This window comes from Gymnodraco acuticeps, unplaced genomic scaffold, assembly GCF_902827175.1.
Source record: "Gymnodraco acuticeps unplaced genomic scaffold, fGymAcu1.1, whole genome shotgun sequence".
Taxonomy (NCBI): Eukaryota; Metazoa; Chordata; class Actinopteri; order Perciformes; family Bathydraconidae; genus Gymnodraco; species Gymnodraco acuticeps.
In genome coordinates, this window is record NW_022990971.1 from 34,628 (window position 1) to 57,587 (window position 22,960).

At 41.9% G+C, this 22,960-nt stretch overlaps 1 protein-coding gene across 1 annotated transcript; it reads left to right on the forward strand.

Moving 5' to 3' along the window:
- Positions 1 to 1,509: 1,509 nt before the first annotated feature.
- On the forward strand, positions 1,510 to 22,960 carry zc3h15 (zinc finger CCCH-type containing 15; the record flags this gene model as incomplete). Its single annotated transcript, XM_034235523.1, is given in 9 exon segments — positions 1,510 to 1,749; positions 5,645 to 5,746; positions 9,096 to 9,186; positions 9,266 to 9,418; positions 17,158 to 17,249; positions 17,510 to 17,695; positions 19,305 to 19,385; positions 19,947 to 20,012; positions 22,874 to 22,960. Coding segments are annotated over 9 exon segments (933 nt in total), but the record flags the coding sequence as incomplete, so codon positions are not given.

Sequence of the window (22,960 nt, forward strand, 5' to 3'; positions counted from 1 at the left end):
CTAATGACTAAGTAGCAGATGAATGTTATGTTGTTTCAACAGTGAAGCATTATATGCTTAACAATCAAATGCAGGATTTAAACACGACTAAACTGCAATGATAGCAAGGCTTGTGTTTTTGGGGTAATAAAGTCCAAATCATCGTTATGCTGTCAGCCAATGAGTGACGTCTGAGGAAGATGAAACATGTACATTATACATTGTTGAGAAAATGCTGCATCTCTTGCATTTGTTGACGTGGAGGAGCCTCAATGTTTACCTTTTAATATCATTTTTTTAAAGTTTCAATTGCTTGGTTTTCGTGAAATCAGCCTGTTTTCCTCTTAAAGTGTAACAGATTGATGCGTCTCCACAGATCACCTGAAAGGCTTCGGGATCCCCCCATTGTAAACAACAGTAAAAACTAGGGCCCCCAAACACAGACCCGGCGTCCTGGGCGGGCCCCATGGGGCCGGGCCCGCCCAGGATTTGGGCCCGCTGTTTTAATCAGGGCTGAATACCACATTGTTATTGTTTTATTATTATGTTTATTCTTGTTATTTGTAGGGCTTTGTCCTAATATTTATTTTTGTATTAGTTTAATATCATTTTTTTATTTTGCTAGGAAATTCTGAATGAAAGGCTGCGCGCAAGACTGGTTTTTCGCTGGGTTGAGTCGTGTGGGTTTTTGAGTGAGATGCGGCACAGCAGCCTGTCAGTTAGTTTACTCTTGCTCGTGGTTCATGAAAGGAATATGGCAACTCAGCGCCAGATGCAGCACATTAGAAGAAACCAGTTAGGCCTACGTTACCAACGAGCAAGCAAGTCAGCTGGCAATCAATTATATTTTGAAGAGAAATCTACTCTCAAGCCGGCTCTCTCACAAACTCCTGCTCTGTGCGCAAGCAGACCGCTGCACAGGCTCTCTGCCTCGCTCAATCCCTCTCTCTCTCCCTTTCTCTCCATCGCTCAACCTCACTCCACCTCTCCACCCTGTGTGCGCTCAAGTTTGCCTGCCCAAGTTGGCACAGCGTTACAAATGTGCCACAAAACCAACCAATGGACAGACCGTCAACAGCCTTATGGCAACCTAAAACCCCTCTCTTTCAACAATTCACGAGCGCCTCCCTCCTCCCCCCCATTGACAAATCGCGAGCATCTAACAGCCCCCCCCCCCCGTTGACAATTCAGATTTCCCGGGAAATGTAGCCTAAGTGTCGTGGTGGGCCCGCCCTGGTAAATCCCGCCCTGGTAAATCAAATGCCCGCCCAGAGATGTATGTCTCCAGGTCACCCTTGAAAACAGGTCACCCTTGAAAAAGAGATCTTTTGATCTCAAGGGGCTTCACCTGGTTAAATAAAGGCTACAAACAAACAGGGTCTGCGGCCAAACAGCATCTTCATAGGGCCCCCAAACAGCTAGAAACGGCCCTGCTAAGTGTATCATTGCCATATCTACACTGTAGCCAATGTGCAAATGACGATAAAGCCTTGCAATGGAATTGAAGACTACATTACCCAGCATGCCTTTCGCGATGCGTGATGACGTCACAGCACATCAACACAACCTCACATGTGGCCTAGAGAGACGCCGTCGCTGTTTGCGGTGTTTTAGCATCTACTACCCGAAACACCGAATATAAAACACATATTACGGCTTTAATCGCGTGTCGCACACAGCTACTCCCGAGCCAACATGCCTCCCAAGAAACCCGCCCAGCCTGCGGCGAATAAAAAGACCCAGGAGAAGAAAAAAGAAAAGATTATTGAGGTAAAAAAAATCACACACGAGTTAGCATGTCGTGCTAACTGAGAGCTAACACAAGTTAACGATAAATGAACCATATTGTCAACGTTAACTCATCAGTAGTGGTTATGATTATTAAGTTACCATATAACAAATACCCTCATCACTTTACATACATGTTAAGAGAGTTATTATTAGCTAGCTGTCACGAGGCTAACTACATGTGTTTTAATATTAGCTCACATGCTAATTGGAGCTAACTCAAGGAGCTGATAAATTAACGGTTTAGCTGTTGTAAGTGTTCTAATCTGTCCTAATAAAGATGATTTATGTCCTCAAAATCATCAGGTATCACCGTGAGGCTTTACATGAACTGTAAATAGTGTTTATTATGATTATTTCTGTGCTTTTGTATTCATTATGTGGCTTTAAAGGGCGCAGGCCTGCTTACAGTCGGCCTCAAAAGACCAGATTTTAGCTTCAAACTGGCGAAAAGTTGTATTTTTGTAAACTTACATAGATTCTTCTGGAACTTGAGATGATTGTCAGTGTGGATGTTGGGATGTAAAAGCAGCTGGGGTCTTAAATGATTGTCATATCTTCCTGTCAAAGTGTCCATAACCGGCTTTTAGCCTTAGCCGCCTTTTGCTGCTCAGATCCCACTGCAACGTGTTAGCGGACAGCTGGGTGAATGCTGCACATTCAGACCCACGATTCAGACTTATGATTCAGACTCAATAGCTTCATTTACAGTGACTTCATTCCGTGTTCATGTCTGTGTGATATAAGAGCTGCGAAGTGTCTCCTGTACACAGTATCACCTGCCACATCTTACCACAGGTGCTAAGTGTGATTTATGGCCAGGTGTTAAAGGGAAAAGTTAGGTTTCCTTTACATATCATGGAAATGTATTAAATTGTATTATAATGAAGTATTGTGTGTTGATCTGAAGTCTGATTCAGCTCTTTGTTCTGTGCCATGAGACCTCTATTGTTGTCCAGAAACCATTGAATACTCATGAGCCACACAATGTTACACTACATTTCCCAGGCAAGTTTATTTCTAACAATTAAAATAAAACTGAAACCAAAAAGTCCTTTGACAGAAAAACATTAATAATATAAACTATTTTTGTTGTTGTCATGTATCATTGTAAAATATACATATAATTGTGGGTATTTGGAAAACATTTGAGGACATCGTGGCACTTAAAGTTGCAGGGGTATCTTTTACTTAAATGATGCAGATATTCCGTCGTTTGTAAAGTGTTTTGAATCAGAATACCTTTATTTGATATAATGGACGGTTGTTACAGCAGAGAGCCAAACATAGCTTTTAATTATCAAGAATGTGTTTATTTTGTTTATAATTGATATCCTATTTTTCATTTATTAATTGTCTTCTCCACTTTTTAAGTATTTGTATTTTAATGTCTGAACACACTGCTTCTGTAACAAAATATCTCTCCATCTCTATCTATCCACCTATCCACATATCCACCTATCCATCTATCTATCCACCTATCCATCTATCTATCCATCTATCTATCTATCCATCTATCCACCTATCCACATATCCACCTATCTATCTATCTATCCACCTATCCACATATCCACCTATCCATCTATCTATCCACCTATCCATCTATCTATCCATCTATCTATCTATCCATCTATCCACCTATCCATCCATCCATCTATACATCCAACCACCTATCCATCTATCTATCCATCTATCTATCTATCTATCCATCTATCTATCTATCCATCTATCTATCCATCCATCCATCCATCCATCCAACCATCTATCCACCTATCCATCCATCCATCTATCCATCCATCCATCTATCCATCTATCCACCTATCCACCTATCTATCTATCCACCTATCCATCTATCCACCTATCTATCTATCTATCTATCTATCTATCTATCTATCTATCTATCTATCCATCTATCCACCTATCCACCTATCCACCTATCTATCTATCCACCTATCCACCTATCCACCTATCCACCTATCTATCCATCTATCTATCTATCTATCTATCTATCTATCTATCTATCTATCTATCTATCTATCTATCTATCTATCCATCTCTATCCATCCACCTATCTATCCATCCACCTATCTATCCATCCACCTATCCATCTATCTATCCATCCACCTATCTATCTATCCATCTATCCATCCACCTATCTATCTATCCATCTATCCATCCACCTATCCATCTATCCATCCATCCATCTATCTATCTATCTATCTATCTATCTATCTATCTATCCATCTATCCATCTATCTATCCATCTATCTATCTATCTATCTATCTATCTCTATCCATCCACCTATCCATCTATCCACCTATCCACCTATCTATCCATCCATCCACCTATCTATCCATCCATCCATCTATCTATCCATCTATCCACCTATCCATCTATCCACCTATCCATCTATCCACCTATCCATCTATCCGCCTATCTATCCATCCATCCATCTATCTATCCATCCATCCATCTATCTATCCATCTATCCACCTATCTATCCACCTATCTATCCATCCATCCATCCATCTATCTATCCATCCATCCATCTATCTATCCATCCATCTATCTATCTATCTATCCATCTATCTATCCATCCATCCATCTATCTATCTATCCATCCATCTATCTATCTATCCATCTATCTATCCATCCATCTATCTATCCATCTATCCACCTATCTATCCATCCATCCATCTATCTATCTATCCATCCATCTATCTATCTATCCATCTATCCATCTATCCATCTATCTATCTATCCATCCATCTATCTATCCATCTATCCACCTATCTATCCATCCATCCATCTATCTATCTATCTATCTATCCATCTATCCATCCATCCATCTATCTATCTATCTATCTATCCATCTATCTATCCATCCATCTATCTATCCATCTATCCACCTATCTATCCATCCATCCATCTATCTATCTATCTATCCATCCATCTATCTATCTATCCATCTATCCATCTATCTATCTATCCATCCATCCATCCATCTATCTATCTATCCATCTATCCACCTATCTATCCATCCATCCATCTATCTATCTATCTATCTATCCATCTATCCATCCATCCATCTATCTATCTATCTATCTATCCATCTATCCATCCATCCATCTATCCACCTATCCATCTATCCATCCATCCATCTCTCTAATATATCTCAAGAAGCATCAACATATAAAAGATAGAAAACTAGAAAGGACACATCCAGTCCCAAAGGGTTATGGATCAGCAGCCAGGTGAAAGTATAACAGGTGGAATTATATTGCACATAAGGAGTGTTGCAGTCTTTGTTGCGGGTGCATCACCCTTCATTTGAAGAACTGCCCAATAGTAGAAACCATGATGGTTCCTGTTTTGTTTGAGGCAACGTGTTGTTGTTGTTGTTGTTGTTGTTGAGGTGAAGCTGCTTCATCGGGAGATTATTTGAGAATGCATTTTTCTTTTTAAACATGTATTTATTGATTTTTTTTACATTTATCACATTACACAAACGCAACACTCCCCAACATTAGAGATATGGCAGATTACAAAATAATGACATTTAAAAAGTCACGCAGTTACTAGAAATCAGTCTAAAGTACAGACCAAGGGTACAATCAATTACATTTGCAAATTCAACAGAATCACAACAAAAGCACACAGAGTGCAGCTCGCCGTTCTCCAAATAGATGAACCACATTCAACATGTCCTCTAAGTAGTTTAGTCTTTTCACTGTAACCTTCTGCAATGGGCCCATTTGGTATAAATGTAATAAAACAATTCTCAAACGCTGTAAAGTTCAGAAGCTTTCCCCCTTAGTGTTTGAGAATGCATTTGATTACATGTCCTCTGTTCTTTTTGCACATTTCTGTTTCCAGGACAAGACATTCGGCCTGAAGAACAAGAAGGGGGGGAAGCAGCAGAAGTTCATAAAGAACGTGGAGCACCAGGTCAAATCGGGAGGACCTCCGAGGACAAAGGTCAGCAGGAAATCTCTGTTCAATAACCATAGAGCGGTGCAGGGGTGTTGCTTTGAGTAGTTCCCCCCTGCAGGAAGCGGCTGGTTCCCTCGACACAAAGCAAACGGATTTCTCCAGAGGGTTTAGGAATATTGTAAAAAATAAGATCGTGGAAAACGAACCTGTTTGATAAATGCACGTTCTGTTCAGGATAATCTCCACATGTCTACTTTCATAATGTTCTAAGTAGACCCTCCAGAAAAACGCGGGCAAAAACCCTTGATTATGCGATCAAACGTGGGTTTATGTGGGAAGTTGCAGTGAAATTGCAAAATATGCGTAAAAAATAAATATTGGGCTGTCTTATTTATTCTCTCACACATTATCTCACCTGCCACTAACGTTAACCCCTTCACTATTCAATTAAACACATCCAATGTTTATTTATTGTAAAAGCAATTGGGCTATTTTAATCACACTCTCTCACACACACACACACACACACACACACACACACACACACACACACACACACACACACACACACACACTTCTCCACCTCATTCTGTTTTCATTTACTCGTTATCTGACCAGCTTCCATCTTGTAGGCTGCTCATCTCGTGTCTTGTAGCCCTCAAAGGGTTTTGGAGGTCGATGCCTCGGTGAACGTGAGTTGTTTGGCTTTCTTGTCCGCAGCAGCAGAAAGCATGTTCGAATGTTTGAATGAATCAAAGTGGGTCGTCACCGTCGATGTTCTCTTCTGCTCCAACACACAGTTGCACGGGGTGCAGAATAGTTTCGGGGAACTGCTTTGCCTTTAGCAGAAATGTTCGTGGGTAAATGAGATGGATTAGATTTGTTCATCTTGGTGTGTGAATTCCACACGTTCACACGACGGTGTTGTTTACCTTCTGTGATGCGCGGGCTGATGACGTCGCGTCATCATCATCATCATCATCATCATCATCATCACTTCACGTCAAGACGAGTTCACTTTTTTTTCCTCAACTTTGTGGAAAAATGCGGGGATTATTCGGCCTTTTGAAAATCGGCCTTTTGCTGATTATGCGGTAAATTCTGCGATCGCAGAATCACGTTTTTCTGGAGGGTCTAACTAATCATGAATCTAACGTCCAGAAGCTAAATGCTAACGTGATGCTATAAAGGAACTACAGGCGAGTCCAGCAGCACGACTTCAACGTCACGCCGACTTCAGATCCATATTCAAACACACAGATTCTAGATGGAACGAGTTGAAGCGTTAGTTTGAACACTTTGCAGGAGGCAGGGACTTGCTCTCAAGCAGAACAGAAACTAACTTAGAGGAGTGTTCACGTGTTCGGCGTAATGACGTTCAACGTAGGGCTGTGCAATTAATCGTATTTTAATCGCAATTACGATTTTGGCCTGCCACAATTACGAAAACAATATCGGAAAAAACGATAATTTAGCTTTGCTAGGTTGTGACCGTGCACTGCAACATATTTGATCTAATTTATTTTAGTCTAATTTATTTATCATATTTATATATGTTTAGTAGCTTGTTGAAGTGCGCTCCCAAATATTTGTTGATCTTGTTTAATGGTATTTATTATTTTGATATTATTTATTCAAATGTATTTTATTTATTGTTTTTCAGTTGGATTATACGTTCAGGTTAATCAAAGTTAAAAAGATACTGTTCAAATTATTATTTTAATTTGTTTTAAAGATAAATGGATGTTTTCAAAGTCAATGAATAATCGTATTTAATAATCGTGATATCAATTATTGACCAAAATAATCGTGATTATGATTTTTGCCATAATCGTACAGCCCTAGTTCAACGGCCTCCACGACTTCTGTAGTCCTGTCCAGCCTCTTGGTAACAACCATCGTTTCTCAGACACGTCCACTCCTCAGAAATCACCAGCTGATGGTTTAATGTCGTAGAACAAAACGTGATCCGTCTCTTCAGTGTGTCTCAACTACAGACCTTAGTTCAGATACTTTCCTAAACCCTACGGAGCGATCCCATTGGCTCTGAGACCAGGGAGCAGGAAGTGGTGAATGCTGACTCACTTCCTGGTTTTAGGACTCGTCCCTGCACCGCTCTGTGTCTGGGTTTCTCTGGGTTTTATTGAAATGTCCACAGATGTTTCTCTCTCTACCAAAGCCTCCTAAATGTCAGCTGTGATAATCACCTTGTAAGAGACAGAAGAACAAAGAAACATCGCAGCCGACAACAACCCTCTTCTCTAATCGTTTAGTCACTTTTAAATAGTGGAAAATGCCGCCTCTCAAATGTGTAGATTTTCTCCGTTTCATATCCCAGGTATGCGGGTAAGAAATGGTCTTAATCACAATATTATGTTTTGTTATACTGTAGACGTTCTTAAAACCACAGCATTCACTCCAGTCAATGGTTTTCCTGCTCAAAGATCTGTTTTCCTCCAGATCTCCTTGTTGTGATGCGTAAACATTATTTACTCGTTATACTCTGAGACAGTTTGCCTAAAATTACAGTTTAAAAATCACGATCTATTGCAATATAATAAATGGTAACGCCTGTATCACGATGCACATTGTATCAACATCAATACACCTCCTATATTAAAGTAAGTGCATCTTTGAGTGTTAGACGGATAAAGCAACTTCAAACTATTTAGAAGATTTATCAAATAGGAAAATAATCGTTAGTTGCAGCTCTGAACAGAAGTGTATGTACTCTCTCTAATGTGTGTGTTTCTCTCTCTCTGTGTGTGTGTGTCTCTCTCTGTGTGTGTGTTTCTCTCTCTCTCTGTGTGTGTGTCTCTCTCTGTGTGTGTTTCTCTCTCTCTGTGTGTGTGTGTGTGTGTGTGTGTGTGTGTGTGTGTGTGTGTGTGTGTGTCTGTGTCTCTCTCTGTGTGTGTGTTTCTCTCTCTCTGTGTGTGTGTTTCTCTCTCGGTGTGTGTGTGTGTGTGTGTTTCTCTCTCTGTGTGTGTGTGTGTGTGTGTGTGTCTCTCTCTCTGTGTGTGTGTGTGTGTGTGTGTGTGTCTGTGTGTGTGTCTCTCTCTCTCTGTGTGTGTGTGTGTGTGTGTCTCTCTCTCTCTCTCTCGGGGTGTGTGTGTGTGTCTCTGTGTGTGTGTGTGTGTGTGTGTGTGTGTGTGTGTGTGTGTGTGTGTCTCTCTCTCTGTGTGTGTGTGTGTGTGTGTCTCTCTCTGTGTGTGTGTGTCTCTCTCTCTGTCTCTCTGTCTCTCTGTCTCTGTGTGTGTGTGTCTCTGGGTGTGTGTGTGTGTCTCTGGGTGTGTGTGTGTGTGTCTCTCTCTGGGTGTGTGTGTGTGTGTGTCTCTCTCTCTGGGTGTGTGTGTCTCTCTGGGTGTGTGTCTCTCTGGGTGTGTGTGCGCGTCAGGCGGATGGCAAGAAGACGGATAAGAAGAAGGAGTTGGACGAACTCAACGACCTCTTCAAACCCGTCATCGCTGCTCAGAAAGTCGCCGCAGGTACACTTGATCCGACCATTAAACTATTATCGTATGGTAGATATTTGTTAACCCTTGAATCCTGTGTGTTTTCCTGCAGGCGTGGACCCCAAGTCGGTGCTGTGTGCGTTCTTCAAACAGGGCCAGTGCACCAAAGGAGACAAGTGCAAGTTCAGCCATGACCTCACCATGGAGAGGAAGTGTGAGAAGAGGAGTCTGTACGTCGACAAGAGGGACGACGAGCTGGAGAAAGGTCGGCGAATACTTTATACAATCATCCCTTAACCCAGTGGTTTTCAAAGTGGGGTTCATGCCCAAATAGCACTTTACCCCTGCTTACACCTATATGCCTCGAGCCTTCATTGTAACGGTCACACTGTGTATTTGCGTGGGGAGTGTTGCAGTAGAACATTCCTCTGTAGCGCCCGGTACATTAATGGGAAACCCTAAATGTTTGAGCACCCTCTATGAAACGTCAAGCTACCCCACAGCACCCCAAAAGAAATCTCTGAGCCTGACTTGTGTTGGGGGGGCCCGACTTTTTTTTCTCCAAAGGGGGGGGCCTGACAGAAAAAGTTTGAGAACCACTGCCTTAACCTGTTAAGCCCGATTGCCCCCGTCGGCACATAACTCCCGTTAGCGATCTTTTATACTTCATCGGATCTGCACAAACTAGATATCATCTGAAAGCTGAGATTCCACAGATTCCAATGGTAAACAGCAGGGGTGCCCAACCTTTTTTGAACCGAGAGCTACTTTTAAAGTTGCCAGTCTGCCGAGATCTACCAGTCCAAATAGAGGCGTAGCCATTACTGACGACCAGGTAAATACACACTTCTACTTGAATAAAACTGACCTTTGTTCGATTAATACTCCATAAAATACTGCAGATCCTTTATCTTACCTCTTTCTAATCTACACACAAATATTTAACTGAAGTTACACAACAGTGCTGTTGATACAGAGTTGGAGTTTATTCACACGTCACTACAGTGGGTAATGTTTTCAAGAAACATTGAACAGTGCTGCCACATATGACTCAGGAAAAAGAAAATACTCTGAACCCTTTCTTTGTCATTATATAAAAATAGTGTTGCTACAAAAGTATAAATTAGTCTTACTAATAAAACAACTCAGATCTGAAGCTACTCAGGAATCTGCTGCCAACGTGCAATAAAAAAAGTCAACATTAATAGAATCAAACCCTTTTTTGTTGCATTTTAGTAGATTATAAAAATAAATGCCTTTTTTAAAATAGGATGCAAGCAACACTAGTTTCTGAACCTGAGTTGATAATAGACTATAATCAATTTAAGTTTGCATTCTTATACCATTTTGTACAATAATTATAATGAATAAGTTCAAACAAACTCAAACTTACAGCTGATTAATAACGGTATCTAACTTGAGTTTTTATCATATCAAAAACCTGTCGAAATGCTTCTGTTATTTTTATTACGCGTCGCAGCCTCCAGGAATGCTTCTTTCACAACTTCGCCGTCTTTGAAAGACTTCATGTGTTTCGCAAGAACGTGACTGACACGATAAGATGCTCTGGTAGCAGCCTTGCTCTTGTTGTTGGGCCTGGTGAAAATGGACTGCTGTGCATTTAGCTGTCCTTTCAGGCCCCTCCCCTTTTGGAGCGTAGGGCAGAATCAGGAGGGAATTCCGTCTCGTAGCGTTTGTGCACTGTTTTGAAATGCCGCTCCTAAATGACCCTTCTTCGATAAAGCCACGCTCGCATTGCAGATGAGACAGATGGACTTTGAATTGGAATAGATACAAAAATAATCATCCTCCCACTCGGAGTGAAAATTATATATGTTTTGCTTCTGCCATAATTGCGGTCTTGTGTGTGTGCGGACTGTCACTCCTGTTGACACGGACAACGTCAGCGAAATACTGCCCACCAGCCGCGCCCCGACACATGGGGTCTCGCCGGCCAATCACAAAGCTTTGATGCGTTCAAGTGCATTATTCTGGACAGGAACATTATGTTATAGGACATTAACGATAAAACAGAATGTTGTTGTTCTATTTTTAGACACATCTCGCGATCGACTGGGAATCTCCCCGCGATCGACCGGTCGATCGACTGGTTGGGCACCCCTGGTATACAGTATCATCACTGTGTGACCAAAGCTCCATCATATTTATTACATTACATTTAGCTGACGCTTTTATCCAAAGCGACTTACAATAAGTGCGCTCGACCAAGAAGATACAACCTTGAAGAAAACAGAATCATAAAGTACATCAGGTTTCATAGAGCCAAAACATTTCAAGTGCTACTCAACTGGCTTTAGGTAAGCCAGCCCTTTATTAGTATATAAGTGCTTTGTTAATAGTTCTATCGCTCGAAGTGGAGTCGAAAGAGATGAGTTTTCAGTCTGGAAGATGTGTAAGCTATCTGCCGTCCTGATGTCAATGGGGAGCTCATTCCACCATCTTGGAGCCAGGACAGCAAACCCACGTGTTTCTGCTGATGGGAACTTGGGTATTTATGGCAATAAGCCTAGTTTTCATATAGAGTGTAACGGAGAAAGGTCGGGGAATACTTTATACAATGTGATATACTTTATACAATCGGGCTTAATCAATCACAACAATATTCAGGGTTCGTACGGGTGCTTGAAATCCTTGAAAATGCTTGAAATTTGACGTGGTGTTTTCAAGGTTGGGAAAGTGCTTGAATTTTGGGAATGGTGCTTGAAATTGAGATAAAGTGCTTGAAAATGTAAATGCTTTACTTTTACAATAAATGTCTGTCTGACTGAATAGTTCGCTTTTTAGATTAAAAGAAAAGAATTGCTTCGCTTCTAAAACAGCTCCGCTGCGCCTTCCCGCGCTATGCGCGCGACCTGCAAGTGTTTGTGTCACTGTGAGCTGGGCATTCTGATGAGAGAGAGATGACTGTGTGCCAGGAGGTTGCAGTTTCAACGAGCGTTGGCTAGCAGAAGACAAATACAAGCCATGGCTAAGACGAGGGTCAAGCCCACGAGTAGCCTCCTGCAAAGTTTGCAAAAATAACGATGCGAGAGTCTGCGCTGACGAGCCACATGAAAGGTACGCCGTAGGAGAGCATTTTAGATTAGGCTAACGTTGCATGTGACGTTTGTTTAAGCTAACGTTAGCGAGCTGAATAGCAAACTCGATTGAGGGATAATAATAATTGCAGGGGACAATCATTTCAGAGGAGCGTACCTATGTTATGTGCGTTACAGTCGCCATCGTGTGGTGTTCAGAGGATGAAGCACTCACGGCATTTCGTGTTATAGTCACGAAATATAATCTATTGATTCGACACAGAGCGAATTTGAAAGCAATGTATTTCTACTGGTAGTATGTTTCGTGCCTAAACCAAATGTGACTTGCTCTCTCGAAATCAGTCACATTGACCCGAAGACACATCTTCGTTTGTATTACTGGTCTGGGGGAAGCTCGCGGGTGTGTTTGTGTATTTGTGCGTTTGTGTACCGGGGAAACACTCACAAGAAACACCGGCTGTTGTTATGCCTGCTGTGACGTTAAGTTACTCCGTTCTCTGCTTGTAATTATGCCGAAGCTTCAAAGTTGTATTTATCATCTGAATTTGCTGAAACAAGTTTAATATTCTGAAAGCCAAGACTTTGTTTATTTGAAATCAGATGAAAACAAACTGTCTTTATATAAAATTGAAGTATTATTCAAGTAAAACTACATTTAGCTTTAATCCCATGTAATGGTAGAATGAACACAGTCTTCCTTTGAACATGTAGAAGTCAGGTGCCTTGAGTTGATTTACCTACAAATCATTGGACACATTTGTAAATATTATTTTCCACTTGTTTCCTTTGTGAGTCTATTTTTATGCAGCTCTGCGTCATTTTGTGGCTACAATTCAGACTAATACACTAGAGGTGGAATAAGTACTCAGGTATTGTACTTGAGTAAAAGTACTCAGATCTTGTACTTGAGTAAAAGTAGAAGTACTCAGATCTTGTACTTGAGTAAAAGTAGAAGTACTCAGATCTTGTACTTGAGTAAAAGTAGAAGTACTCAGGTCTTGTACTTGAGTAAAAGTAAGAAGTACTCAGATCTTGTACTTGAGTAAAAGTAGAAGTACTCAGATCTTGTACTTGAGTAAAAGTAGAAGTACTCAGATCTTGTACTTGAGTAAAAGTAGAAGTACTCAGATCTTGTACTTGAGTAAAAGTAGAAGTACTCAGATCTTGTACTTGAGTAAGTAGAAGTACTCAGATATTGAAGTACTCAGATCTTGTACTTGAGTAAAGTAGAAGTACTCAGGTCTTGTACTTGAGTAAAAGTAGAAGTACTCAGATCTTGTACTTGAGTAAAAGTAGAAGTACTCAGATCTTGTACTTGAGTAAAAGTAAAAGTACTCAGATCTTGTACTTGAGTAAAAGTAGAAGTACTCAGATCTTGTACTTGAGTAAAAGTAGAAGTACTCAGATATTGTACTTGAGTAAAAGTAGAAGTACTCAGATCTTGTACTTGAGTAAAAGTAGAAGTACTCAGATCTTGTACTTGAGTAAAAGTAGAAGTACTCAGGTCTTGTACTTGAGTAAAAGTAGAAGTACTCATATCTTGTACTTGAGTAAAAGTAGAAGTACTCAGATCTTGTACTTGAGTAAAAGTAGAAGTACTCAGATCTTGTACTTGAGTAAAAGTAGAAGTACTCATATCTTGTACTTGAGTAAAAGTAGAAGTACTCAGATCTTGTACTTGAGTAAAAGTAGAAGTACCAGAGTGTAGGAATACTCTGTTACAGTAAAAGTCCTGCATTCAAAATGTTCCTCAAGTAAAAGTAGAAAAGTATTCTCATCAAAATATAGTGAAAGTAGCGACAGTGAAAGTAGTCGTTGTTTGATTGGTCCATTTCAGAATAATATATATGATATGTTTTATAATGATTGATCATGAAAGTGTTCTCAAAGCTGGTGAAGGTGCAGCTAGTTTGAAGTACTTTGTATACTGCAGGGTAGCTGGTGGATTTACTCCAGGTGGAACTAAAGTCTGATTCAACACTTGGTTAGATTTCACATCATTCATCCACATCTGTGAAGTAACTAAAGGTATTAATACATGTAGTGGAGGAGAAGTACACCATGTACCTCTGAACTGTAGTGGAGTAGAAGTACACCATGTACCTCTGAACTGTAGTGGAGGAGAAGTACACCATGTACCTCTGAACTGTAGAGGAGTAGAAGTACACCATGTACCTCTGAACTGTAGTGGAGTAGAAGTACACCATGTACCTCTGAACTGTAGAGGAGTAGAAGTACACCATGTACCTCTGAACTGTAGTGGAGTAGAAGTACACCATGTACCTCTGAACTGTAGTGGAGTAGAAGTACACCATGTACCTCTGAACTGTAGTGGAGGAGAAGTACACCATGTACCTCTGAACTGTAGAGGAGTAGAAGTACACCATGTACCTCTGAACTGTAGAGGAGTAGAAGTACACCATGTACCTCTGAACTGTAGTGGAGTAGAAGTACACCATGTACCTCTTAACTGTAGAGGAGTAGAAGTACACCATGTACCTCTGAACTGTAGAGGAGTAGAAGTACACCATGTACCTCTGAACTGTAGAGGAGTAGAAGTACACCATGTACCTCTTGAACTGTAGTGGAGTAGAAGTACACCATGTACCTCTGAACTGTAGAGGAGTAGAAGTACACCATGTACCTCTGAACTGTAGTGGAGTAGAAGTACACCATGTACCTCTTAACTGTAGTGGAGTAGAAGTACACCATGTACCTCTGAACTGTAGTGGAGTAGAAGTACACCATGTACCTCTGAACTGTAGAGGAGTAGAAGTACACCATGTACCTCTGAACTGTAGAGGAGTAGAAGTACACCATGTACCTCTGAACTGTAGATGAGTAGAAGTACACCATGTACCTCTGAACTGTAGTGGAGTAGAAGTACACCATGTACCTCTGAACTGTAGTGGAGTAGAAGTACACCATGTACCTCTGACTTATGTTCACTTCCAACCTAAAAGTACCTCAAAAATAGTAATCAATAATGTATTAAAGTTATTTGGCTGATTGTTGTATATCGGCTCAGCCAGGTTTTATGGGAGGCCCAGTCTACGACGTACAGATCACTCATTTTGAAATATTAAACTTTGTTTTCTTTTCTTTAATTTTTCCTCCTCGTGTAGAAGGCTATCACGAAACACACATTTGGTTGTTTATCGCATAAAGAACATCTGATTTAATGTGAGGTGGGGAAATAATCATTTGAGTATGTGTATATAAATATGTAATTTACAACAGCTGTAAGCTGCTTGAAAAGCTGGAAAATGCACCTTGAAAATGCTTGAAAAGTGCTTGAATTTGACTTTGGAAAAGGTGTAAGAACCCTGAATATTCACGAAACTGTGTCTCAGGGCTTCTTAACATTTAACAAACTATGAATGTGTCATCCTTAACGGGAAGAAACTCAGCTATCAGACAATATTAACCATTTTTAGCAAAACGAAACACAAGGGTAACACCAAGCCTCTGAATTAGCACTAAGCGAAAGGGTGCTAACGCACTTAGCACAGAACTCACGGTAGAAATATGTTCTACTTCATGCGATCGTCAATCATCAAAATCGACCAATGGGTTCCAGAGAAACGGCAAATCCACCCAAATCACCCCAGAGGTGGGTTTTTTTCTAAACCTCTCTAAAAAGGTCAAATGTCACTTGTTTTGCATCAATCTTGATACAGGGTACTTATTATGTTATAGTTTGGATTCCTAAAGCTTTTAGTCTACTAACCCAGGGGTTCCCAAACGTTGCCATGCCAAGGACCCCATATAGCATTATCCTCTGCCGGGGACCCCCCTGTTGCAATCTTTTTTTAAATGATGAGTACATTATCATGGAAAATATGACAAATTAACATACAGCTTAATACATTTTCTTAATATATATTTGTATTAATAATCAGTTATTCTTCAAAAAAATGTTTGTATTCTTTTGTTTGTCATTCATTACATTGATTCTGTGTTCTGTTATAAACATTCTTAACACAATATTAAACAGTAAACATATTTTAAAGCATTTTTAAAGTGATTTCTGTCTTTATATTATATCATTTTGAACAGTAATATGAACAATTAACATATATTTTTAGCATTTTTGAAAGCTAGCTTAATAATATTATATATAATATTCAGCAGTAATATTAACAATAAACATATTTATATTCATATATATAAACATCAATATTTGCTACATACTGCTCTCATCCGGCTGCAGAGCGAAATATTCACTCGCTCTCACTTGCTCCAAAAGCTGAGCAGATACTCAGTTTCACTCTCAGTAGCGGCAGCTCGATTCTGATTGGCTTGAAGGCGGTCGTGTGATTTAAAAATAAAATATTAATAAATAAAAATTGGCATCAAAGGACACATAGATTGATAAATATGCAGTTATTTATAACATCTTAAAAAAAAAAAATGTAACTTTAAAAAAAGAAAAAAATTCCCCTTTCCCTCAAACTTTGCGTGACCCCCCTGGCGGCCCCCCGGGGGGGTCGGGGCGGCCCCCCGGGGGGTCGGGGCCCCCACTTTGAAAAGCACTACTAACCCATCATTCAAGGGTGGTTTTCACTATAAGTCGTGTTTTTTTGGACGGAAACTAATTTACATTTTTTTACTGTGTTCAATCTGAATTCCCTTAAAAATAAAAAACATATTTATTGATTCTGACTTTTCTTCATCCAGCTCACAGCTTTATCATTACTTTGAGAACAAAGATTATTAATTGAACCCTTTGAGAAGAGAAGATCATTTGTTTAACAGGTTAAAAGTAAAACACATTTCTCTTTAGTAAAATATGAGAAACACGGGAGAGATAATATCACCATCATCCAGGACTGTTCTGAGTTTATTTTCGCTTTCACGGAGACTTGGATTCTACTTTCAGGGTTTAGTTGTTTATAAAAAGCTTAATTATGTGTTAAATGAATGTTGTTGTTATTGTTTGTAGACACGATGGACGGCTGGGACGAGAAGAAGCTGGAGGAGGTGGTGGCCCATAAGCACGGAGAGTCAGAGAAGAAGAAAGTCAAAACAAATATCGTAAGTCTTATTAATAAAGGAGAAGATCAGGAGGCAGGTGCATGATGGGAAACTGCACTCTTATCAAATGATCAATTGGAAAATGTACAGATGACTAAGAGATAAAAAGGCTTTGTGTTTTCAGCCACTGAAACATTGCACTAGCTCTATTGCCATGTTGATACAACTTCCATTAAGTGTGTGTGTGTGTGTGTGTGTGTGTGTGTGTGTGTGTGTGTGTGTGTGTGTGTGTGTGTGTGTGTGTGTGTGTGTGCGCGCAGGTGTGTAAGCACTTCCTGGACGCCATCGAGGGCAACAAGTACGGCTGGTTCTGGGCGTGTCCGTCAGGCGGAGAAGTCTGCATGTACCGCCACGCTCTGCCACCGGGCTTCGTCCTGAAGAAAGACAAGAAGAAGGACGAGAAGGAGGAAGAGAAGATCTCACTGGAGGAGCTGATCGAGAACGAGGTGAGGAAGGAGGGACGAAATATAGAAATATGGTGCTAACAAGTGTCTAAATGAGACGATTAAAGTCATCACGCCCAACTTTAGCCACCTTTAGCTTAGCGGTGGTGACAGGAAGTAATGTGACCGTGCTGTAGTTCCTTTATAGCCCAACATTAGCCTCCTTTAGCTTAGCGGTGGTGACGTGAAGTCATGTGACCGTGCTGTAGTTCCTTTATAGCCCAACATTAGCCTCCTTTAGCTTAGCGGTGGTGACGTGAAGTCATGTGACCGTGCTGTAGTTCCTTTATAGCCCAACATTAGCCACCTTTAGCTTAGCGGTGTTGACGTGAAGTCATGTGACCGTGCTGTAGTGCCTTTATAGCCCAACTTTAGCCACCTTTAGCTTAGCGGTGGTGACAGGAAGTCATGTGACCGTGCTGTAGTTCCTTTATAGCCCAACATTAGCCTCCTTTAGCTTAGCGGTGGTGACGTGAAGTCATGTGACCGTGCTATAGTTCCTTTATAGCCCAACATTAGCCTCCTTTAGCTTAGCGGTGGTGACGTGAAGTCATGTGACCGTGCTGTAGTTCCTTTATAGCCCAACATTAGCCGCCTTTAGCTTAGCGGTGGTGACGTGAAGTCATGTGACCGTGCTGTAGTTCCTTTATAGCCCAACATTAGCCCACCTTTAGCTTAGCGGTGTTGACGTGAAGTCATGTGACCGTGCTGTAGTTCCTTTATAGCCCAACATTAGCCTCCTTTAGCTTAGCGGTGGTGACGTGAAGTCATGTGACCGTGCTATAGTTCCTTTATAGCCCAACATTAGCCTCCTTTAGCTTAGCGGTGGTGACGTGAAGTCATGTGACCGTGCTGTAGTTCCTTATAGCCCAACATTAGCCGCCTTTAGCTTAGCGGTGGTGACGTGAAGTCATGTGACCGTGCTGTAGTTCCTTTATAGCCCAACATTAGCCGCCTTTAGCTTAGCGGTGGTGACGTGAAGTCATGTGACCGTGCTGTAGTTCCTTTATAGCCCAACATTAGCCTCCTTTAGCTTAGCGGTGGTGACGTGAAGTCATGTGACCGTGCTGTAGTTCCTTTATAGCCCAACATTAGCCTCCTTTAGCTTAGCGGTGGTGACGTGAAGTCATGTGACCGTGCTGTAGTTCCTTTATAGCCCAACATTAGCCTCCTTTAGCTTAGCGGTGGTGACGTGAAGTCATGTGACCGTGCTGTAGTTCCTTTATAGCCCAACATTAGCCTCCTTTAGCTTAGCGGTGGTGACGTGAAGTCATGTGACCGTGCTGTAGTTCCTTTATAGCCCAACATTAGCCACCTTTAGCTTAGCGGTGTTGACGTGAAGTCATGTGACCGTGCTGTAGTTCCTTTATAGCCCAACATTAGCCACCTTTAGCTTAGCGGTGTTGAGGTGAAGTCATGTGACCGTGCTGTAGTTCCTTTATAGCCCAACATTAGCCTCCTTTAGCTTAGCGGTGTTGACGTGAAGTCATGTGACCGTGTTATTGTTCCTTTATAGCCCAACATTAGCCTCCTTTAGCTTAGCGGTGGTGTCGTGAAGTCATGTGACCGTGTTATTCTCCATGTGTCTGATTGAACTCTCGTCTCTCCACAGAGAGCGGCGTTGGGAGCTAACGTCACTCGGATCACTCTGGAGACTTTCCTGGCCTGGAAGAAGAGGAAAAGGCAGGAGAAGGTGGGAACATGTTGTATATATTTTAAAGAAACATCGGTTAGTTACAAAGCTCTGACCATAGAAGAAGAACTGAGAGCCGTGTTGTTGATGTCCATCTTGTATACGGGCGTCATGTTCTCGAGAGAATTTATATATCTTATAATCAAGATCAGAGACACAGAACTCATGCTATAGTTATAGATGTGTTTATTTATTATAAAGGGACAATGCACATCTGATAAGAAACTGAAAACACGCCATAATATATATTTGTTTTTGCACAATTTAAAATACACAAAAATAGAATATTACTAATAATATAAAGAGCAGGAAGAGGCAGAAAATCCTTTAAAAAAAAAGCCTCACATAGAAACTATTAAAATACACGATGTTTAACAAGATTATTATTAAAATAGGTAAATGAATTAAACCAGTAGAACGAAATACACAAAATGAATAAAGGAAATGTGTTAAAGTGAATAATTACATTCACACGGTCAGGTGATCCCGAGGTGGCAGGTTTTCATTTAGGTCTCTAAACATTAACGATGTGTTTTTAATCCCCATCTCCTCCTCGAACAGATTGAGAAAGCGAGGGAGCAGATGGAGAAGAAGAAGGCCGACTTCAAGGCGGGGAAATCGCTAACGGTGAGTCGGACATCTTGTTTATGACGCTTCACATCCCATAATCCCTCAGTGGAGCGGGACTAAATCAAACACCTGGGTCTTCGGTGTACTCACCTGTATGTTCCTTCTGCTCGGTTAGAAGCTGGCTTTGTCCTTTGGGATTTATTTACTCATTTATTATATTATTGTGTGTTCCCCCAAAGTGTGCTATAAGTGGGGGAAAAAGGAAACAAGGAGACAAGGGGAGAGTATAGGAGGGGGGGGGTCGAGAGGAAACAAGGAGATATTATAGGAGATGGGGAGTTGAGAGGAAACAAGGAGACACAGCGAGATTATAGGAGACAAGGGGAGTTCAGAGGAAACAAGGGGACACAGGAGATTATAGGAGATGGGGGAGTTGAGAGGAAACAAGGAGACACAGGGAGATTATAGGAGTTGAGAGGAAACAAGGAGACAAAGGGAGATTATAGGAGACAAGGGGAGTTGAGAGGAAACAAGGAGATTATAGGAGACAAGGGGAGTTAAGAGGAAACTAGGAGACACAGGTAGATTATAGGAGACATGGGGAGTTGAGAGGAAACAAGGAGATTATAGGAGACAAGGGGAGTTGAGAGGAAACTAGGAGACACAGGGAGATTATAGGAGACAAGGGGAGTTGAGAGGAAACAAGGAGACACAGGGAGATTATAGGAAACAAGGGAACACGGGGAGATTATAGGAGACAAGGGGAGTTGAGAGGAAACAAGGAGACACAGGGAGATTATAGGAGACAAGGGGGGAGTTAAGAGGAAGCAAGGAGACACATGGAGATTATAGGAGACGAGGGAGATTATAGGAGACGAGGGGAGTTGAGAGGAAGCAAGGAGACACAGGGAGATTATAGGAGACAAGGGGAGTTGAGAGGAAACAAGGAGATACAGGGAGATTATAGGAGACAAGGGGGTAGTTGAGAGGAAGCAAGGAAACACAGGGAGATTATAGGAGACGAGGGGAGATGGGGAGTTGAGAGGAAACAAGGAGATACAGGGAGATTATAGGAGACAAGGGGGTAGTTGAGAGGAAGCAAAGAGACACAGGGAGATTATAGGAGACAAGGGGAGATTATAGGAGATGGGGGAGATTATAGGAGATGAGGGGAGTTTATAGGAGACAAGGGGAGACTATAGGAGACGAGGGGAGATGGGGAAAGGAAACAAGGAGACACAGGGAGATTATAGGAGACAAGGGGAGATTATAGGAGATGGGGGAGATTATAGGAGACGAGGGGAGATTATATGAGACAAGGGGAGATGGGGAGTTGAGAGGAAACAAGGAGACACAGGGAGATTATAGGAGACGAGGGGAGATTATAGGAGACGAGGGGAGATGGGGAGTTGAGAGGAAACAAGGAGACAGGGAGATTATAGGAGACGAGGGGAGATGGGGAGTTGAGAGGAAACAAGGAGACACAGGGAGATTATAGGAGATACGGGGAGATGGGGAGTTGAGAGGAAACAAGGAGACACAGGGAGATTATAGGAGACGAGGGGAGATGGGGAGTTGAGAGGAAACAAGGAGACACAGGGAGATTATAGGAGACGAGGGGAGATGGGGAGTTGAGGGAAACAAGGGGACACAGGGAGATTATAGGAGACGAGGGGAGATGGGGAGTTGAGAGGAAACAAGGAGACACAGGGAGATTATAGGAGACGAGGGGAGATGGGGAGTTGAGAGGAAACAAGGAGACACAGGGAGATTATAGGAGACGAGGGGAGATGGGGAGTTGAGGAAACAAGGGGACACAGGGAGATTATAGGAGACAAGGGGAGATGGGGAGTTGAGAGGAAACAAGGAGACACAGGGAGATTATAGGAGACGAGGGGAGATGGGGGAGTTGAGAGGAAACAAGGAGACACAGGGAGATTATAGGAGACGAGGGGAGATGGGGAGTTGAGAGGAAACAAGGAGACACAGGGAGATTATAGGAGACGAGGGGAGATGGGGAGTTGAGGAAACAAGGGGACACAGGGAGATTATAGGAGACAAGGGGAGATGGGGAGTTGAGAGGAAACAAGGAGACACAGGGAGATTATAGGAGACAAGGGGAGATGGGGAGTTGAGAGGAAACAAGGAGACACAGGGAGATTATAGGGGAGATGGGGAGTTGAGAGGAAACAAGGAGATACAGGGAGATTATAGGAGACAAGGGGGTAGTTGAGAGGAAGCAAAGAGACACAGGGAGATTATAGGAGACAAGGGGAGATTATAGGAGATGGGGGAGATTATAGGAGACGAGGAGAGTTTATAGGAGACAAGGGGAGATTATAGGAGACGAGGGGAGATGGGGAGTTGAGAGGAAACAAGGAGACACAGGGAGATTATAGGAGACGAGGGGAGACAAGGGGAGATTATAGGAGACGAGGGGAGATGGGGAGTTGAGAGGAAACAAGGAGATAGGGAGATTATAGGAGACGAGGGGAGATGGGGAGTTGAGAGGAAACAAGGAGACACAGGGAGATTATAGGAGACAAGGGGAGATGGGGAGTTGAGAGGAAACAAGGAGACACAGGGAGATTATAGGAGACGAGGGGAGATGGGGAGTTGAGGAAACAAAGAGACACAGGGAGATTATAGGAGACAAGGGGAGATGGGGAGTTGAGAGGAAACAAGGAGACACAGGGAGATTATAGGAGACAAGGGGAGATGGGGAGTTGAGAGGAAACAAGGAGACACAGGGAGATTATAGGAGACGAGGGGAGATGGGGAGTTGAGAGGAAACAAGGAGACACAGGGAGATTATAGGAGACGAGGGGAGATGGGGAGTTGAGAGGAAGCTTGGGATAAGTGAACAAAGCTCCTTGTTGTAGAAATGTAATGACATGGAAATGAAACTGTTCTCGCAGGTGAGCGGACGCGAGGTGTTTGAGTTTCGTCCAGATTTGGTGGACGAAGATGACGATGAAGCCGACGACACTCGATACATCAATGAA